A 23,662-nucleotide genomic window follows, 5' to 3' on the forward strand; every position below is an offset into this window, starting at 1 on the left:
TGGAACTTGAGCCCTATATCTGAGACTGGTTGATTCTCCCCTGCCCCTCTGGCTCCCTTTCCCTGGAAGCTGGGAGCCTGAAGGTGTGCAGGATGCTGAGGCTTATGTACCCATAGGAGCCCCAGGCCACAATAGCACCTCCCATAGCAGGAGAAATACTCCTCTCCATTTCACTGATGATGAGAGGGACGCTCAGAGAAGAAAGAGACTCATCCAAGGGCTTGAAGAAGTGGGTGCCAGAGCCAGGACTGCAGCCAAGTCTTTGGGGTCCTGGGCTCCTCCCACAGGGTGGCTCCATCCACTCCACCAGTCAGGGGATCTGGAGGTGCTGACTGGGCTGACCTTACCCGGAGGGTCATTTTAAAAGAACACATGAACATGTATTGGGCAGCGGTACAAGGAACATTCTGGCCATGCCCCTTCTGAGATCTCACAGGCTCCAAGGACTGCCCTAGAAGAAGGAGGTATTTCCCAGAAGGATTTCTGGAAGGAAAATCAACTTTAGCTGTAGGATTATCCAGGCTGGGACAACCTTTCTGTTTGACCCCTTGATGGCACTTCAAACCCTCTCCCTCATCTACGGCCATTGCTTCTTTCCCCAGGATCCCCTTGCCTCCCACTTTTCTTAGAGAACTCTGAAATTTCACCAAACCATGCCTTCTCGCCCCACAGACCCGTGCACACATCTTAGTGGTAAGACGTGTCTGCACTGTAAACATCTAGTTGCTTATTTGGCAGTGGTCCCAAGGCCTGCTTTTGGAAGGGAACAGTGTCATTGCCACCATCATCAGTCAATCATCAGATGTTTATTGAGCCCTTGCTGTGTGCCGAGCATCATGCTTGATGGCACGGGGGACACTGGGAAGTAGACAGAAGTCTCTGGCTCAAGGAGCTCACAATCTAGTTTGAAAGGAGAGGAGGAAAGTTAAGAGTGCAAAGACCATGGCCTCAGTCAAGACTTGCTGCAGGGAGCGGATGGCATGGAAACAGTGGGATTCAGGTGGAAGAGCTGGAAAGGCAGAAGTGCTGGCCTTGGCTTTGAGCGAGGTGTGCATCTGGTGAGTGTCAAGAAACCCAGCTGAATAGAAGGGCCCAGATGGGGTGTGCAGCTCTAAGGGACGGGGTCACTGAACTTGCCTGAAATGGCATCATGGACCAAAGGGAGCAAAACTGCACAGTGTGGGAGGCTGGGAAATCTGGGCCCCTAATTCTCCACTGAGGCCCAGGGTGAAAGGTCCAGCTTGTCAATGGCTGAGCAATCCACAAAGCCTTGAGGGTAGTTGTTGGCCTGGAATGGGTGCCGTGGGACCTTGGTGATGTGGGTGTTGTCACAAACAAGGCGTGAGAAGGACATTTTCTGTAGAGAGTCCTGCTGCTTCTCAGTGAAGACCCCAGGGTTCTCCCACCAGAATCTGCAGAGACAGAAGCAGGGTCTGTCCACACAGCTCAGGCGGTGGCCCCTCCCTCCCCACTGTGCCAAAGGGGAAGGAAGGAGGTCACTGGAACACTCTGAGGTCTGGACTAGTCCTCACACAGGACTTGTCCACATCGCAGAAGGGTCTGCTCACCCCTGCCTTCCTCACAAGGTCTCACTTGCCTGTCTCCATCACGAATCTGCTGGAACTGCTTCCCCAGGAGGCAGGCCAGGAGAGACCCCACTCGGCCCCTCTTTACCAGGGGCTCAGCAATCGCCCCAACCCAGATGTCGATGTTGGCAGGGGTCCCGTAGAGATCCAGTAACTTCTTAGCCAGCCTCTTGTTCTTCAGCACAGCATCCAGCTCCTTGAGTGTCTGGGGCTGTGAGAGGTCACAGAAGCTTCTCCAGGAGTTGTACCCTAGGGCAGAGGGGCTGATGCTGTCTCATCCCAGGAGCTTCTCACCACAGCCCCCCTTGGGGACATACCTGCCCCAGCTCCATCAGCCCCAGAAAGTCTGGACTCCTAGCCTTTGGGACGGGGTGGGCAGGGATCCATTGTTTTACACTTGCGGTACTTCAGGCATGAGAGGGCCAGCAGGTTATGTGGTGCTTACTATGGGTCCAGGCACTATTCTAAGCGCCGTAAAAATATGTAAATTGAAGAACAGAGATGTTAAGTAACTTGCCTAAGGTCACATAACTAGAAATGGCACAGCTGGGACTTGAACCCAGGCAGTTTGGCTCTTAATTACTACATTAAATTGCCTTTCATGGGTATAAAAGAGAGGTCCGATAGTCATTGGTTTCTCTCTATTGTCCTCTCTCTCTCTCTTTCTCTGTCTCTCTTTTTTAAGTTTATTTATTTTGAGAGAGAGAGAGATAGCATGAATGGGGGAGGGGCAGAGAGAGAGAATCCCAAGCAGGCTCCACACTGCCAGCATAGAGCCCAATGCGGAACTTGAACCCATGAAGCCATGAAATCATGACCTCAGCCAAAACCGCAAGTTGGATGCTGGAACCGACTGAGCTACCCAGGAGCCCCTCTATTCTCCTCTCCTGATTCATCTCAACACAGGCCCTACTGATCAGTCATCTGAATCGGCACTAGACATATACTATCTTTATCATCGCTGCTCTAGGTCTGTGACTTTTCTGGGATTTTAAACTGGTTTTACAAGTCAGTTGTTGATCTCTTTTTCATTTGAGGAGCTCCAAGATGGTATCAGATATGTTCTCTTGTCTCCACATTAGGGAAAATGGAAGACGCCATTTCACAGATGAACAAAATGAATTTTAAAAACTGGTATCTCTGCCTTATGTTTTAGAATTGGTCAGATCCTTAGGGTTAATGGAAGAGAGTCCCCAGGAACCCTAGAAAGAAGCTAAAAGTTCCCTGGGCCAGGCAGGACCTCAGGCCCACTCACCGGGCATCCCGTGGTCTCGACAGCGCTGTATGTTGATGGCGGCCAGGTCAAAGCCGTGGATCTTGTGAGTGGGCTGGAAAAGCTTGCCGCGCAGCTCTTCTGTTATCATTTTATTCTGATTCATCAGCTTGGACTTCTTGGCCAGCAGGCCCCTGACCAGAGGGTCAATTCCACCTGCAAGGGAGAGCCAGAGGCCGTCCTGGGGATGTGGGTAGCGTGAAGCTATCTTCCACTGCCGGCCCCTCCCCCTCCACCTGACATTTCCTCTCAGGTAAAAGTAGGGCCAGCTGAACATCACAGGTTGGAGGCCGGGAGAGAAGAGCCAGGTGCAGCCTGCAGAGTATGCTGGGGTTGGAGGGCAGTCCAGACTGCCTGCCTGGGGCCTGGGGTGGGGAAGACAGAGGCATTACTGGGGCAATGGCCTGCCTATAAGCTTCAGAAGTTTTCTGGAGCTCTAGCTCAGAAAGCCAGCTCCTTCTCCTTCCATATGTTCCCCCCCGGAACTTGGAAGTATGAGAAGAGGTGGTGGAAGCCTACAGAGAATGGCCCTGACTTGTGAGGCCTGAGGTAAAGCCAGTTGCGACACAGCCCAACCCAAGGTAAAGGGGAGCTGGGGCCAACCTTTGGCACGTGATGGAGGTAGGAAGCCCTAGAGGAGAGCAGGAAAGAGCAATTTATTTCCCAAGCTCATGAATTCTTTGTACAGGGGTCAGAGAAGCCTGAGGCAGGGAAAGCCCAGGCACCTTCGAGGCCAGAGGAGGAGAGAAAGAATAATAACTGATATATATCGACCACTCCCTGTGTGTCAGGAACCATTGTGGGGTGCTCTCACATTTATGCCACTTAATTTTTTGTATATCCTAGTGAGATAGGTACCATCGTTCCCATTTTACAAATGAGGCTCAATGAGGTGAATTCACTTGCCCAAGGTCACGTGGGAAGTGCCTGGAGTCTGGCTTCTACGCCAGGCTTCCCTAGAAGCGGGCCACAGAGTGAGACTGCCCGGTGACAGTGCTTCCCCAAAAGGACGTACCCTCTTTGACCATCCTCCAGGTGTTGAAAAAGAGGGTGTGCAGGGGGAGCTCTGCTTCTGGACCCCAAGGCTGATAATTCTCATCCAGGCGGGACATGGTGGAGGGGACCTCCGTGTGGCCAAAGCGGAAGGCAAAGGTGAAGACATTGGAGATTCGGGGGTCAGCAGATTGGTTGTAGCCTCTGTATGGAGGGAGCCACTTCTGCATCTCATCACCGAGCACAATGGGTAGATAGTCCCTGAAGGTGATAATCTGGAGGGGTTGGGGATACATATCATGAGGAAAGGGTAAGAGAACACTTAAATCTCCACAGAGTGAGGCTGGAGGAAGCTGCAGCTGAGAGGGATGAGTGTTCAAAAATCTAGGAGGGCAAATGGATAGCATATGTGCCTATTTCCCTTCCTGTGACCATAGCAGACATTGCTAATTGATCATGACACTCTTTCTGCTGGCCGCTCGTGTTATAGATGGAATTGTGTCCCTTCCAAAGTCATATGTTGAAGCCCTAATGTGACTGTATTTGGAGATAGGGCCTATGAAGAGGTAATTAAGGTTAAATGAGATCATAAGAGTGGGGCCCTCATCCAGTTAGGACTGGCGTCCTTATCAGAAGAGAGAGAGAGAGAGACTAGGAAGGTACACATACAGAGGAAAGACCATGTGAGGACACAGAGGGAAGGTGGCCATCTGCAAGCCAAGGACAGAGGCCTCAGGAGAAACAAAACCTGCTGATACCGTGGTCTTGCAGCCTCCAGAACTGTGAGAAAATACATTTCTGTTGTTTAAGCCTGTTGTTAATCAGTCTATGACATTTTACTATGGCAGCCCAAACAAACCAATATAAAACCTTAACTCAAATAATCTTTAGGTAGATACTTTTCATTCCTTGGATGATTTCCTACAAACATCTCCAGCAGCAAGATTTCTGGATCCAATTTAAAAATTAATATTGAGGGGCGCCTGGGTGGCGCAGTCGTTAAGCGTCCGACTTCAGCCAGGTCACGATCTCGCGGTCCGTGAGTTCGAGCCCCGCGTCAGGCTCTGGGCTGATGGGCTCAGAGCCTGGAGCCTGTTTCCGATTCTGTGTCTCCCTCTCTCTCTGCCCCTCCCCCGTTCATGCTCTGTCTCTCTCTGTCCCAAAAATAAATAAACGTTGAAAAAAAAATTAAAAAAAAAATAAAATAAAAATTAATATTGAATTATGGAGATTTTTGAGAAGAAATAAAGGGAGATATCTCTCTTTAATGGTTAAAACTAAGTGCATGGGGCTTCTGGTCCCAGAACAAGATGGAGGAGACTCATTTCCCCCTAATCTTCCACACTAAATATATGTAAACACTCTGGAAATTATTCCATAGACAACATAAATAGACTTTCAAAGCTGGAAAGAAGGTGGACTGGCTGACGACCTCAGGACTTGAGGAATGACAGCACAGTGAGTTCCTGTATGCCCCCAGACTGAGTGCGGAGAGCCTGGCAACCTGGAACCCCCAATAGGAATACACAAAAGGAGCCAAAGGGAGCCTGCTCTTTCTCTCCAAAGGACTGGGACGGGGGAACCCAGCAGAAACCTAGTGGAGAGCCCCCAGACCTACTTCACAACCCAAGCTCTGAGCCGTCCACAACTCAGGCTGGTGGATGGTCTGATATGCCTGCAATGGTGGCAGCAGTGAAACCCCATATCTCTCTGTTCTTCACACAACAGCCATAAAGAGACCAGGTGCAGTGGCTGCTGCTCCCCTAGAAGGTTGCTGGGCAACAGAAGGCAGCCAGGAAAGGGCCTTCCTGCCTTGCAGACTGCATCAGTAGGCACTGAATGTGAACCCCAGAGTCACCAGAAGAATGAAGCAGACCAGAATAGCACTGCAAAGGCTCAGGAAACAACTGTCATGGGAGGGGGGGTGGCGCCTGAGTGGTTGAGTCAGTTGGGTGTCCGACTTTGGCTCATGTCATGATCTAGCAGGTTTGTGAGTTGAAGCCCTGTGTTGGGCTATTTGCTATCAGCAGACAACCTGCTTCAGATCCTCTGTCCCTCTGCCTGCCCCTCCGCTTCTCTTTCTCAAAGATAAATTTAAAAAAAACTTTAAAAAAACCTGTCATATGAACTAAAGCCCACAAAAGTATGCCAGACATACATGTTAAACCCAAACAGACTTAAATAGGATCCTGAGTCTCCTAACATAATAACTAAAGTATCTAGGATATCATTTAAAAAATCACTCATAATGCCAAGAACCAGAAAAGCCACAGTTTGAATGGAAAGATAATCAATTGATGCCAATACCTACATGAATCAGGTACTGAGATGATCTGATAAAGATTTTAAAACAGTTGTCATAAAAATGCTTCAACAATCAATTAAAAGTTACCTTGAAACACAAAACAGACCATCTCAGCAAAGAAGTAGAATTTATAAAAAAAAATATTGAAACTGTAGAATTGAAAAATACTAACTAAAATTAAAACTTGTTAGGAAGACCCAGTAGTAGAGTGGAGATGACAGGGTAGAACTAAAGACAGATCAGTAGAATTAACTCAATCTAAGCAACAGAGAGAAAATAAAACAAACACACAAACATCTCAAACAAACCAGAACCTCAGGGCTCTGTGGGACAATAACAAAAGAGCTAACACTCCTATTAATGGAGTCCCAGACATAGAGAAGAAAGGGGTGGCTAAAAAAGAATTTGAAGAAATAATGTCTAGAAACGTCCCCAAATTGGTGAAAGACATACACTTACAGATTCAAGAGGCTGAATGAATACCAAACATTATAAACCCAAATAAATGTACTCCAAGATGCATTACAATTAAACTTCTGGAAACTAAACACAAAGTCTTAAATATCGCCAAAGAGAAGCGACACATTATCTACAAATGAACACCAATGTGAAACCATGGAGCCCAGAAGGAAGGGGCATAGCATTTTCCAAGTGCTGAAAGAAACCAGAAGGAAGAGTAAAATAAACCTGAAGCAAACGGAATAGGCTAAACAAGAAAAGTCTTATTAATGAAGAAAGACCTTAGACAGAATTCAATGTCTGTTCATGATAAAAACTCTCCATACACTAGGAATGGAGTGGAACTTCCTCAACCTCATCAAGAGCATCCACAGAAGATTTACAACAAACATTACACTTTTTTTTTTTAATTTTTTTTTTCCAACGTTTATTTATTTTTCGGACAGAGAGAGACAGAGCATGAATGGGGGAGGGGCAGAGAGAGAGGGAGACACAGAATCGGAAACAGGCTCCAGGCTCTGAGCCACCAGCCCAGAGCCTGACGCGGGGCTCGAACTCACGGACCGCGAGATCGTGACCTGGCTGAAGTCGGACGCTTAACCGACTGCGCCACCTAGGCGCCCCAAACATTACACTTTTTTAAAGTTCATTTATTTTGAGAGAGAGAGGAAGAGAGAGAGAGTGACCACAAGCAGGGGAGGAACAGAGAGAGAATCCCAAGCAGGCTCTGCACTGTCAGCACAGAGCCTGATGCGGGGCTCGAACCCATGAACCATGAGATCATGACCTGAGCTGAAATCCAGAGTCAGATACTTAACCAACTGAGACACCCAACCAACTGAGGCACCCCAACAAACATTATACTTAATGGTGAAAGATTGAATGTTTTCCCTCTAGGATTAGGAAGACAAGGATGCCAGTTCTCACCACTCTTATTCAACACAGTACTGGAAATTATAGCCACTGATATAGGACAAGAGAAAAAAACGTTTAAAAACATAGATTACAAAAAGAGAGATACAACTGTCTTTATTTGCAGATGACATGATTGCATAGAAAATCTTTTTTTTTTTTTTTTTTTTTGAAAATCTTAAGGATTCTACAAGAAGAACTCCCCAAACTGAGCTCAGCAAGGCCAGGGTCAACATATAAAAATCAGTTACATTTTTATGCACTGATAAAGAGCAAGTGGCAGGTCAGAAAAAATGTAATACCATTTATGACTTACCCAAAGAAAATGAAATATTCAGGTACAAATATAACAAAACATGTACAGGATCTATATGATAAAAATTACCAAATGCTGATGAAGTACAGCAAAGAAAACCTAAACACTTAGGCACACTGCATTTACAGATTAGAAAACTCAATGTTGTGAAGATGTCAATTCTTCCTATATTAATCTATAGTTTTGATACAATTCCTATCAGAATCTCAGCAAGGTTTTTTTTTTTTTTTGTGGATATAGATAAGCTTATTTAAAAATATATAGGAAAGGGACAGACCTGGAACAGCCAAAACAATTTGGAAAAAGAATACAGTGGGAAGAATCATGGTTCCCCATGGTAAGTCTTGCTGTGTAGCCAGAGTAAACACTGTGGTGCTGGTATAGGAATAGACACATAGATTAACAGAATAGAATAGATAATTCTGAGATAAATTCATATTAATATGCCCAAAAAATTTTTGATAAGGAACAAAAGCAATTCACTAGAGGAGGGATAGCCTTTTCAGTAAGTGGTGCTGAACAGTTGGACACCCTGTGGCCAAAGAAAATGAGCCTCACCCTAACCTTCACACATTATACAAAAATTAACCCCCAATGGATCACGGCCTTAAGTGGAAAACATAAAAGTATAAAGCCTTTAGGAAAAACCCAATAAAAATCTTGGAGATCTAGGACTACAGAGAATTCTGAGATTTGACACAAAAGCCCAACCCATGAGAGAAAAAAAAAAAAAAATGTGTCCTGATTGGACCTCATTAAAATTAAAAACTCTTACTCTGCAACAGATTCTGTTAAGAAAATGAGAGATTGGGAGAAAATATAAGTCACATATCTGATGGAAGATTTGTATCTAGAATATATAAAGAACCCTCAAAACTTAACATTAAAAGATAATCCATCTGAAAATGGGCAAAATATATGAACAGGTATTTTACTGCAGAGGATATACAGGTGGCAGATAAGCACAGGAGAAGATGTTCAACATGATTAGCCGTTAGGGAAGTGCAAATTCAAACCACAATGAAATAACACTACATACCTATCAGAAACAGTAAAATAAAAAACAATGACAACAAATCACGACCAGGATGCAGAGAAACTGGATGTTTCATACACTGCTGGTGGGAACATAAAATAGTACAGTTACTCCGGAAAATAGTTTGGCAGTTCCTTTTAAAACTCGAAACGGACTTGCGATATGACCCACTGCACTTGGGCAGAGTTTTCCCAGAGAAAGGAAAACTTACTTGCATAAAGAAATGTATACACGAATGTCTATAGCAGCTTCATTCATAATAGCTCCAAACTGGAAACTCTCCAGATGTCCTTCACTGGGTAAATGGTTAAACAAACCAGGGAATACTACTCAGCAACAAAAAGGAAGGAACTGTACACATACAACAGCCTGGATGAACCTCAGGGCAATTATACTGAATGTAAAGAGCCAGCCTCAAAAGGATACATACTGCATGGTTTTATCTAGGTAACATTCACCAAACAGTACAGATGAAGAGCAGATTAGTGATTGTCAGGGGATAGGGACCTGGGAAGGGGGAGGGTGGATGTGGCTATCAGAGGGGGGCAGGAGGGAGTCCTGAGGTGATGGGAGAGTGAAGTATCTTTATTGTGGTGGTGGTTACATGAAACTACACATGTGATAAAATTGCACAGAGCTACACACACACACACACACACACACACACGCACGCACGCATGATTGCATTTAAATTTGGTGAAATCTGAATAAGACCTTTGGTTGGTGTCAATGTTAATGTCCTGATTTTGATGTTGTACCGTAGTTATGCAAAAACATTAGCACTGAGGAGGCTGGGTGTGTGTACTGTTTTTTTTTTTTTTAAACAACTTCCTGAGAACCTATAATAATTTCAAAATAAAATGCTTAAAAAATACATGCACAGTTAATTCTAGTTAGTCAATCAGCCAATCTACAATAGCAATGGACTCTGCCTGTGACATGTGGCTTAGGTGCGGAGAATTGAAAAAGAAGACAGTCCAACTGAAATAACCCAAAGAGCTCTGCAACAGTCAGTCCCAGGAGAGACGGAGCCTTTGGTCCCAGTGATGGTGGCATCTGGGCAGGCACACTGAGTGACCAACAGACAAATGACTCTCCAACACTCTGAGTTCAGGGATTCATTTTGAGGCAGAGAAGCTAGAGAAACAAGAAGGAGGGCTGAAATAATGAGGCAGTGGGAAGGAAGCAGCGGAGGAGAAGGGAAGAGGAGGTGCGGAACACAGAGGAGGTAGCTGGAGGGTGGCTGTGGGCAGAACAGGGGTGGCGGGGCAGGGGGGCAGAAGCTAGGTGGGTGAGGGAGGCAGTGCTCCTGGGCTTCTGTACCTGCATGAAGGCTCCCAGGATTTTTCGGGCTTCCTGGTAGAGCTTCTCTCCATCCCAGTGAGGGTTGAGTCTCTTTAGTTCTTTGGCCAGCCGGTTGTGCTCTCGGAGAAGGAGGGTGTGGGAAGCGGCCAGCAAGGTGTGCTCGGAGGCTCGGAAATCTCCTGAAAGTCCAGAAGGCAGGAAGGTTGGTTCCCCCTGAGTAGCCCCAAAACCCAGTAACTTGCACAAAGAAATACATGATAGTGCCCCCAAGGGACCCTCTCCTAAGCCCCTCCTTCCAGTTAACCTAAGGGAAGTCAAGTGGAATGGGATGGGGGTTGGGATTCAGAGGTTTGAATCTCAGCTCCACACACATGATTTTTAGCTGGGTCACTTTGGACAAGTTACTTGGCATTTCTAAGCCTCAGTCCCTGTATCTGTGAAAACGGGGATAAGAAGGCTGACTGCACAAGACTGTGCTCAAAACTACAGATGACATGAAAAAGGAAAATTTTGCTAATTACAATCCCAACTCCTTCTAAGATGGGGCAGTACAAACAGATAAGGGCTTTTGGTGGAGAGAAACTTTGAAAAGTTTTATGAATGGGAGTTTGAGGGCAGGTTCCTAGGTAGGGTCGAATTTGTCCATGTAACAATGGGAGAAGTATCTAGAGATGGGGGCCTTTGGAAGAAAGGAAAGAAGAGAGTGACAGGATAGGAGGTCAGCTAACTGGCAAAAGACCAGGTGGTCACAAGGGGATTTCTTGTGTCCTCTAATCTTTAGGAAAAGTCTATTAAATTCCCAAATGCTTGGTCTTACCGGATATTTTTGTGGAAAACAGGAAAGGGCTCAGTTTTGTATCTGGATTGATGTGAGATATGTGTGAACACAGAATCGAAGAGATCTACCCAAGAGATCTAGGCCTATGGACTGGCTTTCTGCCATGTCCAGGTGGGTAGGGCAGGGGCGGGGGTTATCCTGACAGAGTAGATTTTTGGAAGAGGAAAGGCCTCCAGGAGCCCAAGGCAAAGAGGACCAGGAGGACATGAGGCCCCCAGAATGAACAGAATTGGGGGGCTTTGGTTGTGCACAGGTTGTATGGAGCAGGGGCCTTGTGCCAAGTTTATAAAAAGCCTTAAAAATATGCATTCCTCTTAATCTAAAATTTCTTCTTCTAACAAATTATCTTAATAAAATTATTAAAAATGAGTCCAGGGGCGCCTAGGTGGCTCAGTCGGTTAAGCATCTGACTTCAGCTCAGGTCATGATCTCGCAGTTCCTGAGTTCGAGCCCTACATAGAGCTCCGTGCTGACAGTTCAGAGACTGGAGCCTGCTTCTGATCTGTGTCTCCCTCTCTCTTCTCCTCCCCTCTCCCCTGCTCGTGCTCTCTCTCTCAAAAATTAACAAACATTAAAAAAATTTTTTAGGGGCGCCTGGGTGGCGCAGTCGGTTAAGCGTCCGACTTCAGCCAGGTCATGATCTCGCGGTCCGTGAGTTCGAGCCCCGCGTCAGGCTCTGGGCTGATGGCTCAGAGCCTGGAGCCTGTTTCTGATTCTGTGTCTCCCTCTCTCTCTGCCCCTCCCCCGTTCATGCTCTGTCTCTCTCTGTCCCAAAAATAAATAAACGTTGAAAAAAAAAATTTTTTTTAAATGAGTGCAAAGATTCATCAACAAGGATATTCATTACCTAAAAACAATAAAGTAAAAATTAAAATTAAAATAAAAAAAATAAAACATAAAAATAAAAAAAAACAGGAAAACTAGAAATGACTTAAGTGTTTCTAAATAGGATTGAGAAAATAAATCATGATAATGTACGTCAGGGAATATCAGGCAGCCAGTAAAAATCATGCTGGAGAATATTTAATGATGTGATACATTAAGTGAAGACATCAGGTTATAGAACATAACTGATAGTATAACCCCAATTATGTAAAACAATGTAGAACTGTATCTATGATTTAAAAAAACCTGGAAAGGTGGGCATTAAAAATGTTAACAATGATCATTTGTGGGTGGTAGGTTTTTCTTATTTGTGCTTCTCTGGATTTAATTGTTTTGTTTGTTTGTTTGTTTGATGGTGAACACATGTTCTTAGATTCTGTATTCATCCGGGCCCTTCTACCAGTCCTGGACCAGTGCCAGAGGCAGTGGGGGCTTGGTGTGCATTTTTCCAGAAAGCATGCGGAAAGCAGCAGCAGTAAAGCCTCTCTGGAAGCTACCTAGCAGCCTCCTGCAGTTTTTCTGGTCTCTCTCTACTCCCAGTCCTTGGGCCCCTCTGTTCCCAGCCTGGACTCACCTGCCAGGAAGCAGGGCACTTGGGCCGTGGTGTTGATGAACTCACAGGGGCTTGGCTTCTTGATGTCAAAGGGCAAGTAAGCCAGTCCGTGGTCCCAGATCTCCTGGTTCACAGCCATGAGGCCCAGCGGGCTGCTGAGGTTTCGAAGGCGGCTGGCCAGGCTGGGCTCAGGACCGTATACAAGGCTGGCATCCAGGAAGGAGGTCAGAGCGTTAATCTGATCTCGAGCCAGGGACTGATAAGGTGGAGTGGGGCAGACGAACCCAGCTCGGAAGAAAGGCATGCACTTCCCTTGAGTCTTCACCTTGGGGTCATTGGGAGGGAACTGCAGAGAGATTGGGGGGTGGGTGACTGGGCAGAGGTGGCACAGCTGGGATCTGGCAACCTCTCCCCAGGGTGGGTCTGGATGCGGCTGGCAAAGATGCTGATGGAGCCCTCCTGGGACCCTGGGACCAGACACTGATTCCAGATGCCTCCTGCTGACACTATACATCCTGAGCCACAATGCCCTGAAGTTCATTACATCCCACTGTGTAAAAGGTCTGAGGGGAATCATTCACTCTTTTATAGCAGAGGTTCCAAATTTTTGGTGGGGAGGGAGTCCTGAGATCCCTGGACAGGGAAGCAGGACAAGAAATAGGAAAGGCTTTGTTAATAACTACTATGAACGGAGTACTTGGGGGGTTCAGTCAGTTGAGCGACCGACTCTTGATTTTGACTCAGGGCATGATCTCGTGGTTCATGGGTCGAGTCCAGCACTGAGCCCTTCCCGCTCGAGTCCTCCCTCACAAACTCCCCCCTTCCATTAAGCCTCCCCCCAATGAACACTGTGATGAGCCCCTGAGTCCAAGTCTGCTTGGTATTCTCTATCTCCCTCTCTCTTGACCCCTCCCCCATTTGCTTGCATGCACTCTCTCAAAAGAAATAAACAATAAAAAAATTACTAAAAACAGCTACCATTTATTTATTTTGGATCTAACATGTGCTATGCATTATGCATACTTTATCTTACTTTGGTCCTCAAAAAATGTAAGGTAGATAATTCAGTTCCATTTTACAGGTGAGAAAATCGAGGCTCAGAAAGGTTAAGTAATTTGTTCCAGAACTTGTAAACAGGAAGGGAAATATATGGGATTCAGATCTAGACTGACTTCTCTCCACAGTCCGTGTTCTTTACACCACAGCACAGAGCCTTGATTTGTTTGAGTGAATAAATCACTATCTAACTGTAAAATAAGAAAAAAATGGGGCACCATTGCAAGTGCCTCTCTCTTCCTGCTGGAAATCCCCACAAATCCCTGCTCTCACTCTGATTCATCCATCAAATTGCAGCTCTTTCTGGGAGCAGCCGTCCCAGACCCCGATGACTTACAGCAGCGTTCTACAAACTTCACTGTGTATAGAACGAATCTCCTAGGGATCCTGGTATAATGTAGATTTTGTTTCCCAATGTCTGGGATGAGGCTTGAGATTTTACATTTCTAAGAAGTCCCCAAGTGATGCCAATGCTGCTGGGCCAGGCACATAGACGACCCGCCCCTCCCCAGAGCTTCCCAATTTCACCATTAGTGGTTACTTGTCCATTTCCCACACAGGCTCTTTGTCCTTGAGGAAAGGAACAGTGTCTTATTCACCTTTGAATCCCCAGTGCTTAGTGCCATGCCTGGCACGGAGTCGATGATTAATGTCTATTTATTGAATAAATGGATGAGTGAATGAATGGATGGGTGAGGCTTGGGAAGCTGTCAAATCAGCATTCGAGATCTACCATGAGGTACCCTGCTACGTCAGGGAGGCAGGGGTTTTGTCACCAACAGCTGCAGGGGCCTACCATGATGGGGAAGCAGTTGTCTCCCTGGATACAGAACTTGTCACACTGGGCTTTGGAGTACTCGCTGCTCCCCAGCTCGGTGTCGGGGGCAAAATCCAGGTCATGGTCCACAATTTGACCCCACTGCATGAACAGCAAGGACGTGTTTTGGTCCAGAACACCCTCCTCACACAGGTAGCCTGCAATCTTGTTGGAAACCTCGCGGGCCTACAGATGGAGACAGAAGGGGAGGAAGGATTGGAGGAAAAAGTGCTTTGAGGAGTCAGATTCAACTGCAGTTTTATTGAACACCCAGGGTATAACAGGTACATTTAATCCCCATGACAAGTTTGTGAGGTGGGTGGCATTACACCTTTTCTGAAGGTGAGGACACTGGAGAGGTGAGGCCAATTTCCAACGGGCCTGCAGCTACAAAAGGGGATAGTAGGGATGGGACTGAACACACGTCAGCGGGAATTGATGGCTTGCAAGGCCAGTGCCCTTTCCACTATGGAAAAGGGAAAACAAAGACAGGCTGCTTGTGAAGCGACAGGGAGGTGCCAGGTGTCTGGGAGGAGGAGAGGGGCTCTGGGGGAGGGGCTGCCAACTCAGAAGAGGCCAACAGATAGGACCTCCGGGCAAACAACAGCTGATGCACCCCAGGGGCCGGGGCGGGGTAAGCGCGGGCAGGATGGGGCAGGGAGGCCATCTGCCTGGGAGACCCCAGGGTATCTGGCCTGTGGGCAGCTGGGACGTGACCACCACGTGGCTGGGCTCCGGGCTCCGCTGCCCTCTAGTGGCACTTAGGGGAGCACGGCCCGAGCCCGTCCAAGTCTCCACCTCTCCCCGGCTGCGGGCCCCACCTCGCACCTCCGCCCTCCCACCTATTTCTTCTTCCGTTCCGTGCGCGTTTGGGGGCGCTTCCCGTCCTCTCTGGGTTCTCCCCCTGCACCCTCCCGCTCGGGGCTCGCGCGCACCCCGGGCCCGCCCTCACCGGCGGGAGCGGGAAGCCGTTCCGCGTCCTCCCCGGCGTCCACCCGAAGGGCAGGGAGAGCCCGTCCTCGTACTCGGCGGGCAGCCAGCGCGCCAGCGCCCTGTTGGCGGCGCCCAGAGCGGGGTTCCTCCTGAAACCGAGCAAGACGCGCCCTCAGCCTCGGCCCGCGCTCCGGGCTCCGCTTCTCCAAAGCCCTGGGGGACCCGTAGGGATGGGGCGGGACTCCGCCCGAGGGAAAGGAGGCGCGGGGGAGGCGCCTCTCAGACGGGGAGGGGGGTCGCTGAACTGCGTCCGCTCTGAAGGCGCGGGACTACGGCGGCCTCTTTGGAAGACGGGGAAGCTCGGGAAGGGTCCAATATGAACGGGTTCCGGTGGGCCGCAGGCCCGGGAGGGGGAGGCAGCGGGGGTTCTGCCGGGAATGGCCAAGCGGCAAAGCCCCTAGCTGGGCCGCCCCCGACAACTGCCCGTGCCCCCTCACCTGTTGTTACAGTCTCCTGTAATGGTTCGGTAAGGATTGTCCTTGTCACATTTCACCACAGGAACGGGGGCACCACAGCCCACCTCCCAAGACAGTGCAGTCAAGTCCAGGCTAGGTTCTGAAACAGAAGGGACGCCAGAGGGGCCGAGTTCTTTCTCCATTCTGAGGCACGGCGGGGGAGGCAGGAAACCGAAAGCAGAGGGGAACTTACTTTTCTGGGAATGCATTTGTCTGTTTTAGGTAAGCATTTCTCAGGTGGTTTCTTGTTTAATCCTGACAACTCATTGAGGTAAGAGGTTTAATTCCCATTTTACAGATGAGAAACTGAGACCACAGCGCTCAAGGGACTTGCCCAAGGCCACACAGGTAGTAACTGTGAAAGTTGCTAGCATTGTTAGTGATTTTTTTTTTTAATCAGGGCATTCGAATCAACAGATCTTTCTTTTAGAACGAAAATACCCCTGAGAGGTTAAGCACATGTTAGTAGGAGTTAGTCTGACAAGACTGCTTTTCTTCTTCTAAAGCTTCACTGACATCTAAAGTACCAAGCAAGCAGGAACCTAGATAAGGAAGATGTTGGGAAGATACAGGTAATTTTTAAAAACTGTTTATTATGGAGAGAGGGCAAGTGGGGGAGGGGCAGAGGATCTGAAGAGGTGGCTCTGTGCTGACAGGCTGACAGCAGCGAGCCCGATGTGGGGCTCCAACTCACGAACCACGAGATCATGACCTGAGCCAAAGTCAGATGCTCAACCGACTAAGCCACCCAGGTGCCCCGGGACAGGTCATTTTTAAGTGAGGGGCGCTGTGGTCCTGGGAGGAGTAACATAGTGGGGCTTTATGCAGCAGAGGCTCCCGTGCTGGCACAGAAAGGAGAGAACTGCTAACCTCCTAAAGCAGTCTCTGATCCATCCTGGTGCCTGCATGAAAGAGAAGCAAGGGAATCTTGCTCTATGGGGGCTTCTTCAGGGGACCATCTGTGAAGGTTGGCAGGGGCAGGGGTTCAACCCTCTGTACCTTTTGAGTCTCAGAGTCTAAAGTGATCCCTATTTCTCCCTACCTCATCCCAGTTTCCTTCTTTTGGAACTTTGGAATTTGCTCAAGTCCTAAGCCTGCTATCTTCCTGGACCTGCTGTTTTCCCAGGAAGAAATTGCAGCCCCTTCCTCTGGTTGGGACCAAGCCCCTTCCTCCCTGACCCTCCAGAAGCTGTGACATTTGGTAGGGGTGGGAGTGGACGGGTTGGAGATCACAATCAATCCGTCACCTCATTGTTTCAGCTCCATATTATGCAAGACAAGATGGAAATCTCATCTCCTGTGACATAATCCCAGTAAATCCCCCTGATACAGGTGGCTTACATGTCTCCTTTATGGAGACATAAAGCACAGTAGTGGTGACACTGTGGTTTGGGACAGGGAGCCCATGTTTGTTGACTTTAGTACTTCCTCTGGACAGAGGCTTTACAGATGGCATTACACAAAGAGCATGAATGTCCCCTTATTTGGAGTTGGCAGTGTGACCTTGCTGGGCTTGAGTTCCTTTCTCTGCAAACAAAACAAAACAAAATAAAACAAAACCATACTGGCACAGCTGTCCCCTCAGCCCCTCCTTGCTCTGCAAGCCCACGAATCTGAGCAGGGAGAGCCAAGGAGGTGCTCCTAATAGGGGATACAGCTTTTGGTGACTCCTGTTCTCTCCTGCAGGGTCATGGCCCCTTCCCGCCATCAGAGGGTCAGTGGGTTTTCTGTACCTGTGGCATTGGTCAAGGCCACTTTCTGCCTCAGTCTCTTTAAGGATTCCTCCCACACCTGCCCGTTGCGGATGGCTGTGCGCGCCTGGCCTTTGGCATGCTTGAGGTACTCCGAGAGCTGTCGAGTGGTGGGTGCCTCTGAGCTCATGGCGGCCTTTAGCCTACAATGGAGAGCGATAGGAGAGTCAAGACTGGGCCCTCCAGCTCTGAAGCTTTAGAAGGGGTGTGAAGGGATGTGTGTCTGGGGAGGAGCCACCGGGTGTGGCGGCAGTGCGGGCAGGAGACAAGCACTCCCGCGCTCTCAGAATCTTTCTCATTTCCTTTCTGATGCCTCTGGAAAATCTCTTCTGGGAGGAGGAAGCTACAGTGTGTCTTTAAGCTTTGTTGGGTCTGGTTCTGAGAAAGGGCAGGCAGATGGAGGTGAGCGCTTCCTGAATTAGAATCAGAGGGTTGTAGCTGTGCTGGCTGGGTCAGAATTAATTAGAGAAACTTAAAAACACCTAAGCCCAGGATGTCCTGACTCAGACTGAGGAACTCCTGTCATGTAGGAGTTTAGAAATAACAAGAGAATTCTAGAGATAACAAGCCTAGGGGCCTTCAGTTCTTCCCATGGAAACATCCTTAACTGCAGCTAGCCCTGGAGTTAGCGTGGAGTTTGCTTCGATGTGGGCTGTAGCGTCCAGCCTCTTGCTGACCATTTTGGGGGCAAGATGTTCAGCCTTTTTATTCTTAATTTCCCATGTGTAAAGGGAGAAGCCCAAATCCCTGCTACTAAGAAGTTTGGGACAAACACAGAGATGACTGAGTGCAAGGTGGTGTTAGGAAAGTGCCTCCATGAGAATCCACCACCCCTTCCCCGTGCCTCAGTCTCCACACATGTGGGAGGAAGGGTTCCGTGGGATGACATCTATGGCTCTGAGACTCTGAAATATTGGAAGTTGCTCAGCTTCTCACAAAAGACAGCTCTGCTTTTGGGGTACAGTTCACTGGCTGCAACAGCTGGCCTGATCTATAGGTTAGGTTCTTAACTATTTCCAGGGTGAGGGGGCATGGTGTCTCAGTCTGAGGGACTTCCTGGACAGGAACAAGGATGACTGGGATGATTGCGCTCTACTTGGCAGGCCTACCCCCGACCAGCCTCCCCTAACCTCAATTAAAAAGACCCAAGACAGTAAGCCAGACTGTCTTTTTGCTGCTGTTGCAAGAGACTGCGTGGCCCAGTGGCCAGGAGGGCTACACTGTCCAGTATGGTAACTTCCAGCCACAAGTGGCTATTTAAATGGAACTTCATTAAAATTAAATTAAATTCAGTTCCTCACTGGTACTAGCCACATTTTAAGTGCTCAACAGCCACACGTAGTTACTGGCTCCTGTATTGGATGGCCCCAATACAGAAAACCATCACAGAAAGTTCTGTGGGCCCGTACTCACCTGGAGTTGGGGCTTAGGAAGCAAGATTTGAACATTGGCTGGTTTGACTTGTGACTGCCACTTACTAGTTATGTGCCCTTGGGCAAGTTACTTAACCTCTCTGTACCCAGCTTCCTTATCCATAAAATGAAATAACGACATTTCGTTGAGCCATGCTATTTGATCATTTTGACCTCAAAAACAAGCTATTTCATTGTAGTTCAATTTAGCATTTCATACGGTTTGGGGGAGGAAGGACTTGAGCTGTATCTGGCGTGGAATACACACATGTGTCAGCGTCAGCGCCACCGTCCTCATGGGCCAGGGCCCAAAGGGTCCCCCACCCAATAAACAAGGTGTGCTGCTGGGCCTTCCAGGGCTCCACCTGGAAGGTCCCACGCAAGGTTCCGCGTGCTCCTTCCTTCCTCCTGTGCCCTGGGCTCTGCGTGCTTCTCCCGCCTGAATGCGGGATCCCTCCTGCTTTGCTCAGGGCTGGGCTCCGTGGGATCAGCCAGGGTTTGGGAAGAAGTCTTTACCCATCTCCAGGCCTCCACCCTCATCCTAGCCACCGTCGCCTTCATCTGGACGGCTGTAGCAGCCTCCTGACCAGGGCCCCGCCCCACTCCCCATCTCTCTCCACCCCCTGCTGTCTGTTCCCCACATGGCTGCTGGAGCGCACTTAGAGTGAAAAGCAGACCATGGCACTCTGCTTACCCTGGGACATGGATGAATCCATCTGCTTATTGCCCACACACTCCTATTGTGGTGCCATCACTGCCTGTACCTAGTTCCAAAACATTTTCATCACCCCCCAAGGAGACCCTATACCCATTAAGCAGTCTCTTCCAATTCCTCCCCTGCCCTCCTCTGCCAGCAACCTCTAATCTGCTTTCTGACTCTATGGCCCTTAGCGTCCACCTCTCTGGCCTACCTGCACGGTGTGCTCCTCCCTGTCTACCACCTCCACCAGCATTGGGCTTCTTTCTGTTTCCCGAGCACCCTAAGCTCTTTCCCGCCTCAGCACTCTTGCCTTTGTCCTTCCCAGTCCCTGGGATGCTATCCTCCCGGCTCTCTACATGGCTGGCTGCTTCTCATCCTCCATCAGGCTTCCCTGATCCCTGGCCTAGAGTAGCAACCATCGCTTTGTTTATTTCCTTCATTGGATTGTTTGTGTAACAAGATGGTTATGTGTGATTCTTTATGTCTCCATGAGGCCCCTAAGTCCAAGAAGTAACCAGTAGGAATGAAGTCCAAAGCATGGCTGGTCAGTGCACAGCTTGCAAAGGAGGTGATGAACACTGATTTGTGGCCTTTACTGTATCCTTACCTTGGGGCTATAAAAGGATTGAAGTTAAGGAGGGAGAGAGAATTTTTGTTTGGAGATAGTTACTGAAATACCAAGTACTTCCCTACTGCCACCATGGGGCTTCCTCTGTGCTTTAATTCTAGTGATAAGGGACTTAAGAGGTGGGCTAGAGTCATGGCCAGTGGCTGATACCTGCCCAAAGAGCCTACAGGAGTGGAGGCTGGCACCACGCACTAACAGAGTAAGCCAGACAGGGCCACACTGCACGGGATCTGTATATCCTCCAGCAGCAGGGTGAAGCTTGTAGTCTTCTGGAGCCTCCTTAAAAGTCACCTGGCTCAAGAGGGTGTGGGGAGGTGAGAAAGTGAGCCAGATGCTTCTGTACTGAAGGTTGGAGCTGTAAGCTACTGGCCAGAAATTTCTCTGGGTCAGGGAGCTGGCAGCAGAATCTCTGAAACAGCCAACAAGTGCCCAAGGTGGGGAAGACCTTCTGACCCCTTCAGGGCACTAAGCTGTGAGGTGACTTAGACCTTGCCCTTTGCTATCTCTCCTCCACCCCCCCTCCCCCCAGCTTAACCCTGAGGAGTCAGAAACCTGTGTTGGGGGATTGGGAAGAGCCCAGGAAGGAGGAACTAGCAGACCATGTTCCATTTCTCATTATAAACCTAATAAAGCAGCTCTGAGCCCAGGGATGTAGGAAGCTCTAGGCTTTGTCTTCTTACGCTGACATTTAAGTTCCTGAAAGGATACTGTTCTTGGGACTAGAAGTGGCTGGAGTACCTCTTGTCTTCTAAAAGTCAAAAAAACAGTTATGGAACTGCTTAAAAGTCATTCAAGGGCCAAGGAGGAAGGAAGCCCCAATTCTAGTGCAAAGGGACAGCAAGAGGAAGGAATAAGGTTGTTTTCTGCTCAACACAGTGGTTATTCTTGTCTGTATGCCTCTAGCTTGATGGGCATCCTGAGAGCTGGGACCCAGTTTTCATTGCTTATTTCAAAGATCCCAGCCCCTAACATGTGGTTCGAGGGTGGCTGACTCTGCTGGTGGGCTGTGGGGTCTCCAAGTGCCCTTGGATCTTTTTATGGCATTGGGGTGCTGCGCCCCCTAGCTGCTTTGGGTGTAGTTGCTGACGGCTCACACCTGTACCCTTGTGTGATTACTGAGCCAATCCTTGCTTAACTTCCTTCTTTGACCTTTCCAGCTTTGCCCTCTCACTTCATTTACAGCTCTCCCAAGAGTAATTCTTAATTAGTCACCTGCCCATGAATCCATGTCTCAGGTTCTGCTTCTAGGGAACCGGGCTTATGTCAGTCAATATTATTTGAATGAATGGAGAAATTCTACCAACAGGCTTTCTGAGACTCTGTAATGCATGACCCAAGGAAATATCCAGCCATGTGGAAGAAAGTGCTTCCAGGATTAGATTAGGCATCCTCTTCAAGGTAATTTACAGGCTAAGGATTTTAAGACTCCTATTTGTCACACACTCAGAGTTGGGGGGTGGTGGTAGCACAGTTTGGATGATTGCTTTCTCACTGGCTTGTCAGGGCTGGCCTAGATGTGCTCGTCATTAACCGGAAGCCTAGCAAGGGAAGTACGCTGTGTCTGTGTCTCACGTACCTGGTCCTGGAATCCAGGAAGGCCTTGTTGACTTGGACCTTGACCTGATTCACAGCATCAGAGATGGCAGCAGTCGTGGTGGCCCGTGCTTGGAGGAGGAGGGACAAGGAGCAGAGTATCTGACACCATTCCTTTGAGATACCCTCTGCTTCTGTCTCCCTCTTTCTCAGCCATTACCCTCACCCCTCAAATCCAAGCAGGCAGAAGATTGAGATTAGGAAACATTCACAAGAATCCTCAAGGAGAAAAAGAATAGAATGGGAAGAATGCTCTCTGATCCTTGATAAGATGTCGGAATTGCTCTTCAGAGGTCCACTAGAATACCCAGGGATGGGATTAAGGTGTGTGACCATTCAGGTCGGCTTGGGCTACTGGGCTGTGGGGATTTTTCTGGGTTTTGGTGAGGTAGACACGTAAGTGTCCATCAAAGGGCTTAGCTGATCACCAGGGCCCTGAGGTAGAGAAGGAGTGGTAGGAATTCTTGTTCTCACTTGTATTGGGGTCTGGAGCATGGGAGGTGGGGTGTGGTGAGTTAAATGGTGTCCCCCCAAAATACATGTCTCAGAATGTGACCCTATTTGGAAATAGGATCTCTGCAGATGTAATTAATTCAGATAAGGTCATAAAGGTACAGGATTAGGGTGGGCTCTAGATCCAATGACTGGTGGTCTTATAGCAAAAGAACACACAGGAAGAATTGCTGGAGCCACCAGAAGCCAGGAAGAGGCAAGGAAGGATTCCCTTCTAGAGACTTTAGGACCCTGCTGACACCTTGACTTTGGACTTCTAGCCTCCTGAACTGTAGAATACATTTCTGTTGTCTTCAGCCACCCAGTTGTGATCCTTTGTCACAGCAGCCCCAGGAATTCAATATGGAGACACTTACCATTTGTGGCCAATGCTGCAGCCTGAAGCAAGGTCAGGAAAGCTAAGAGGACTGAGAGATGGAGGGCTTGCATTGCTGAAACGAGACCCAGGATCAGATATGAGCCTTGTAGAGCCCCCATGGGAGGGACGGAGTCACAGAAAGGGATGGTAAAGCATAAAAAGCCCAGGGAACAGCAGATGCCCTAATATTGGAGTAGAGGTGGGGAAACTACAATAACTTAAGTTAGCATCAATCATCTGTGCAGACCCATGCCTGCTATTGGGAGACATGGAAAGAAGCAGGGCTGGAAGGGAAAGAACTCAGGCTTCAGGGTCAGGAGATCTGGAGTTAAAGTTCTGCATTTCCTACAACTAGCTCTGTGACATTGGGCAGGTTACTTAACGTCTCTGGGCCCCTGTCCTGGCAAGTGAGGGCCAACTGATACAGGATGTCTGATTCTGCCCTGATAACCTGTGACCTGAGATCCTGTACCTGTCTTGTCACAAGTGTGAGAAATGCTGTTACCAAACCTGGAACAGGTCTTTGGAGTTCCCCTCCTTCCTTCCCCTGGGGATGTATTGCATCCGGGGAGCATGCCTGAGAAGCAGGCACTCAGCTCCTCCCTTCAGAAACCAGCAAGGGCTTCTACCCTTCCTCAAAGAGCCAATTTGATGGGAGCACACGAATGAAAGTTGTGACAAAGCTCAGGGCTCCCCTGGGCCCACAGCTGTGCCCCAGGCTGCTTGGAGAGATTCCAGATCTTAGATTAACCCCTTCATTGTGAGCTTTAACCCTGAATGTAAATCATCAGACAAAAATACCTGCAGCTTTGTTGGCTGATGAGGGGCTTTGGGGGGTAGAGTGTTCATGAGGTTTGGTGGTATAGAACCAAAATACCTTTAAAAAATGTTTATTTATTTATTTTGAGAGAGAGAGTGAACATAG

General features: G+C 48.4%; 1 protein-coding gene across 1 annotated transcript; it reads right to left on the bottom strand.

Annotated features, from left to right (window-relative positions):
- Positions 1-798: 798 nt before the first annotated feature.
- LPO (lactoperoxidase) lies at positions 799-22,808 on the bottom strand. The gene is made up of 12 exons (XM_030294595.1): positions 22,736-22,808; positions 21,850-21,937; positions 17,516-17,676; positions 15,765-15,882; positions 15,287-15,416; positions 14,314-14,520; positions 12,483-12,807; positions 10,204-10,364; positions 3,875-4,127; positions 2,842-3,015; positions 1,598-1,835; positions 799-1,412 (listed from the first exon to the last, which is right to left on the bottom strand). Exons 1-12 carry the CDS (start codon positions 22,806-22,808, stop codon positions 1,205-1,207), a joined length of 2,136 nt encoding a protein of 711 aa, XP_030150455.1. The 3' UTR covers positions 799-1,204.
- Between the last annotated feature and the right edge of the window lie 854 nt (positions 22,809-23,662).

This window comes from Lynx canadensis, chromosome E1 (genome assembly GCF_007474595.2).
Source record: "Lynx canadensis isolate LIC74 chromosome E1, mLynCan4.pri.v2, whole genome shotgun sequence".
Taxonomy (NCBI): Eukaryota; Metazoa; Chordata; class Mammalia; order Carnivora; family Felidae; genus Lynx; species Lynx canadensis.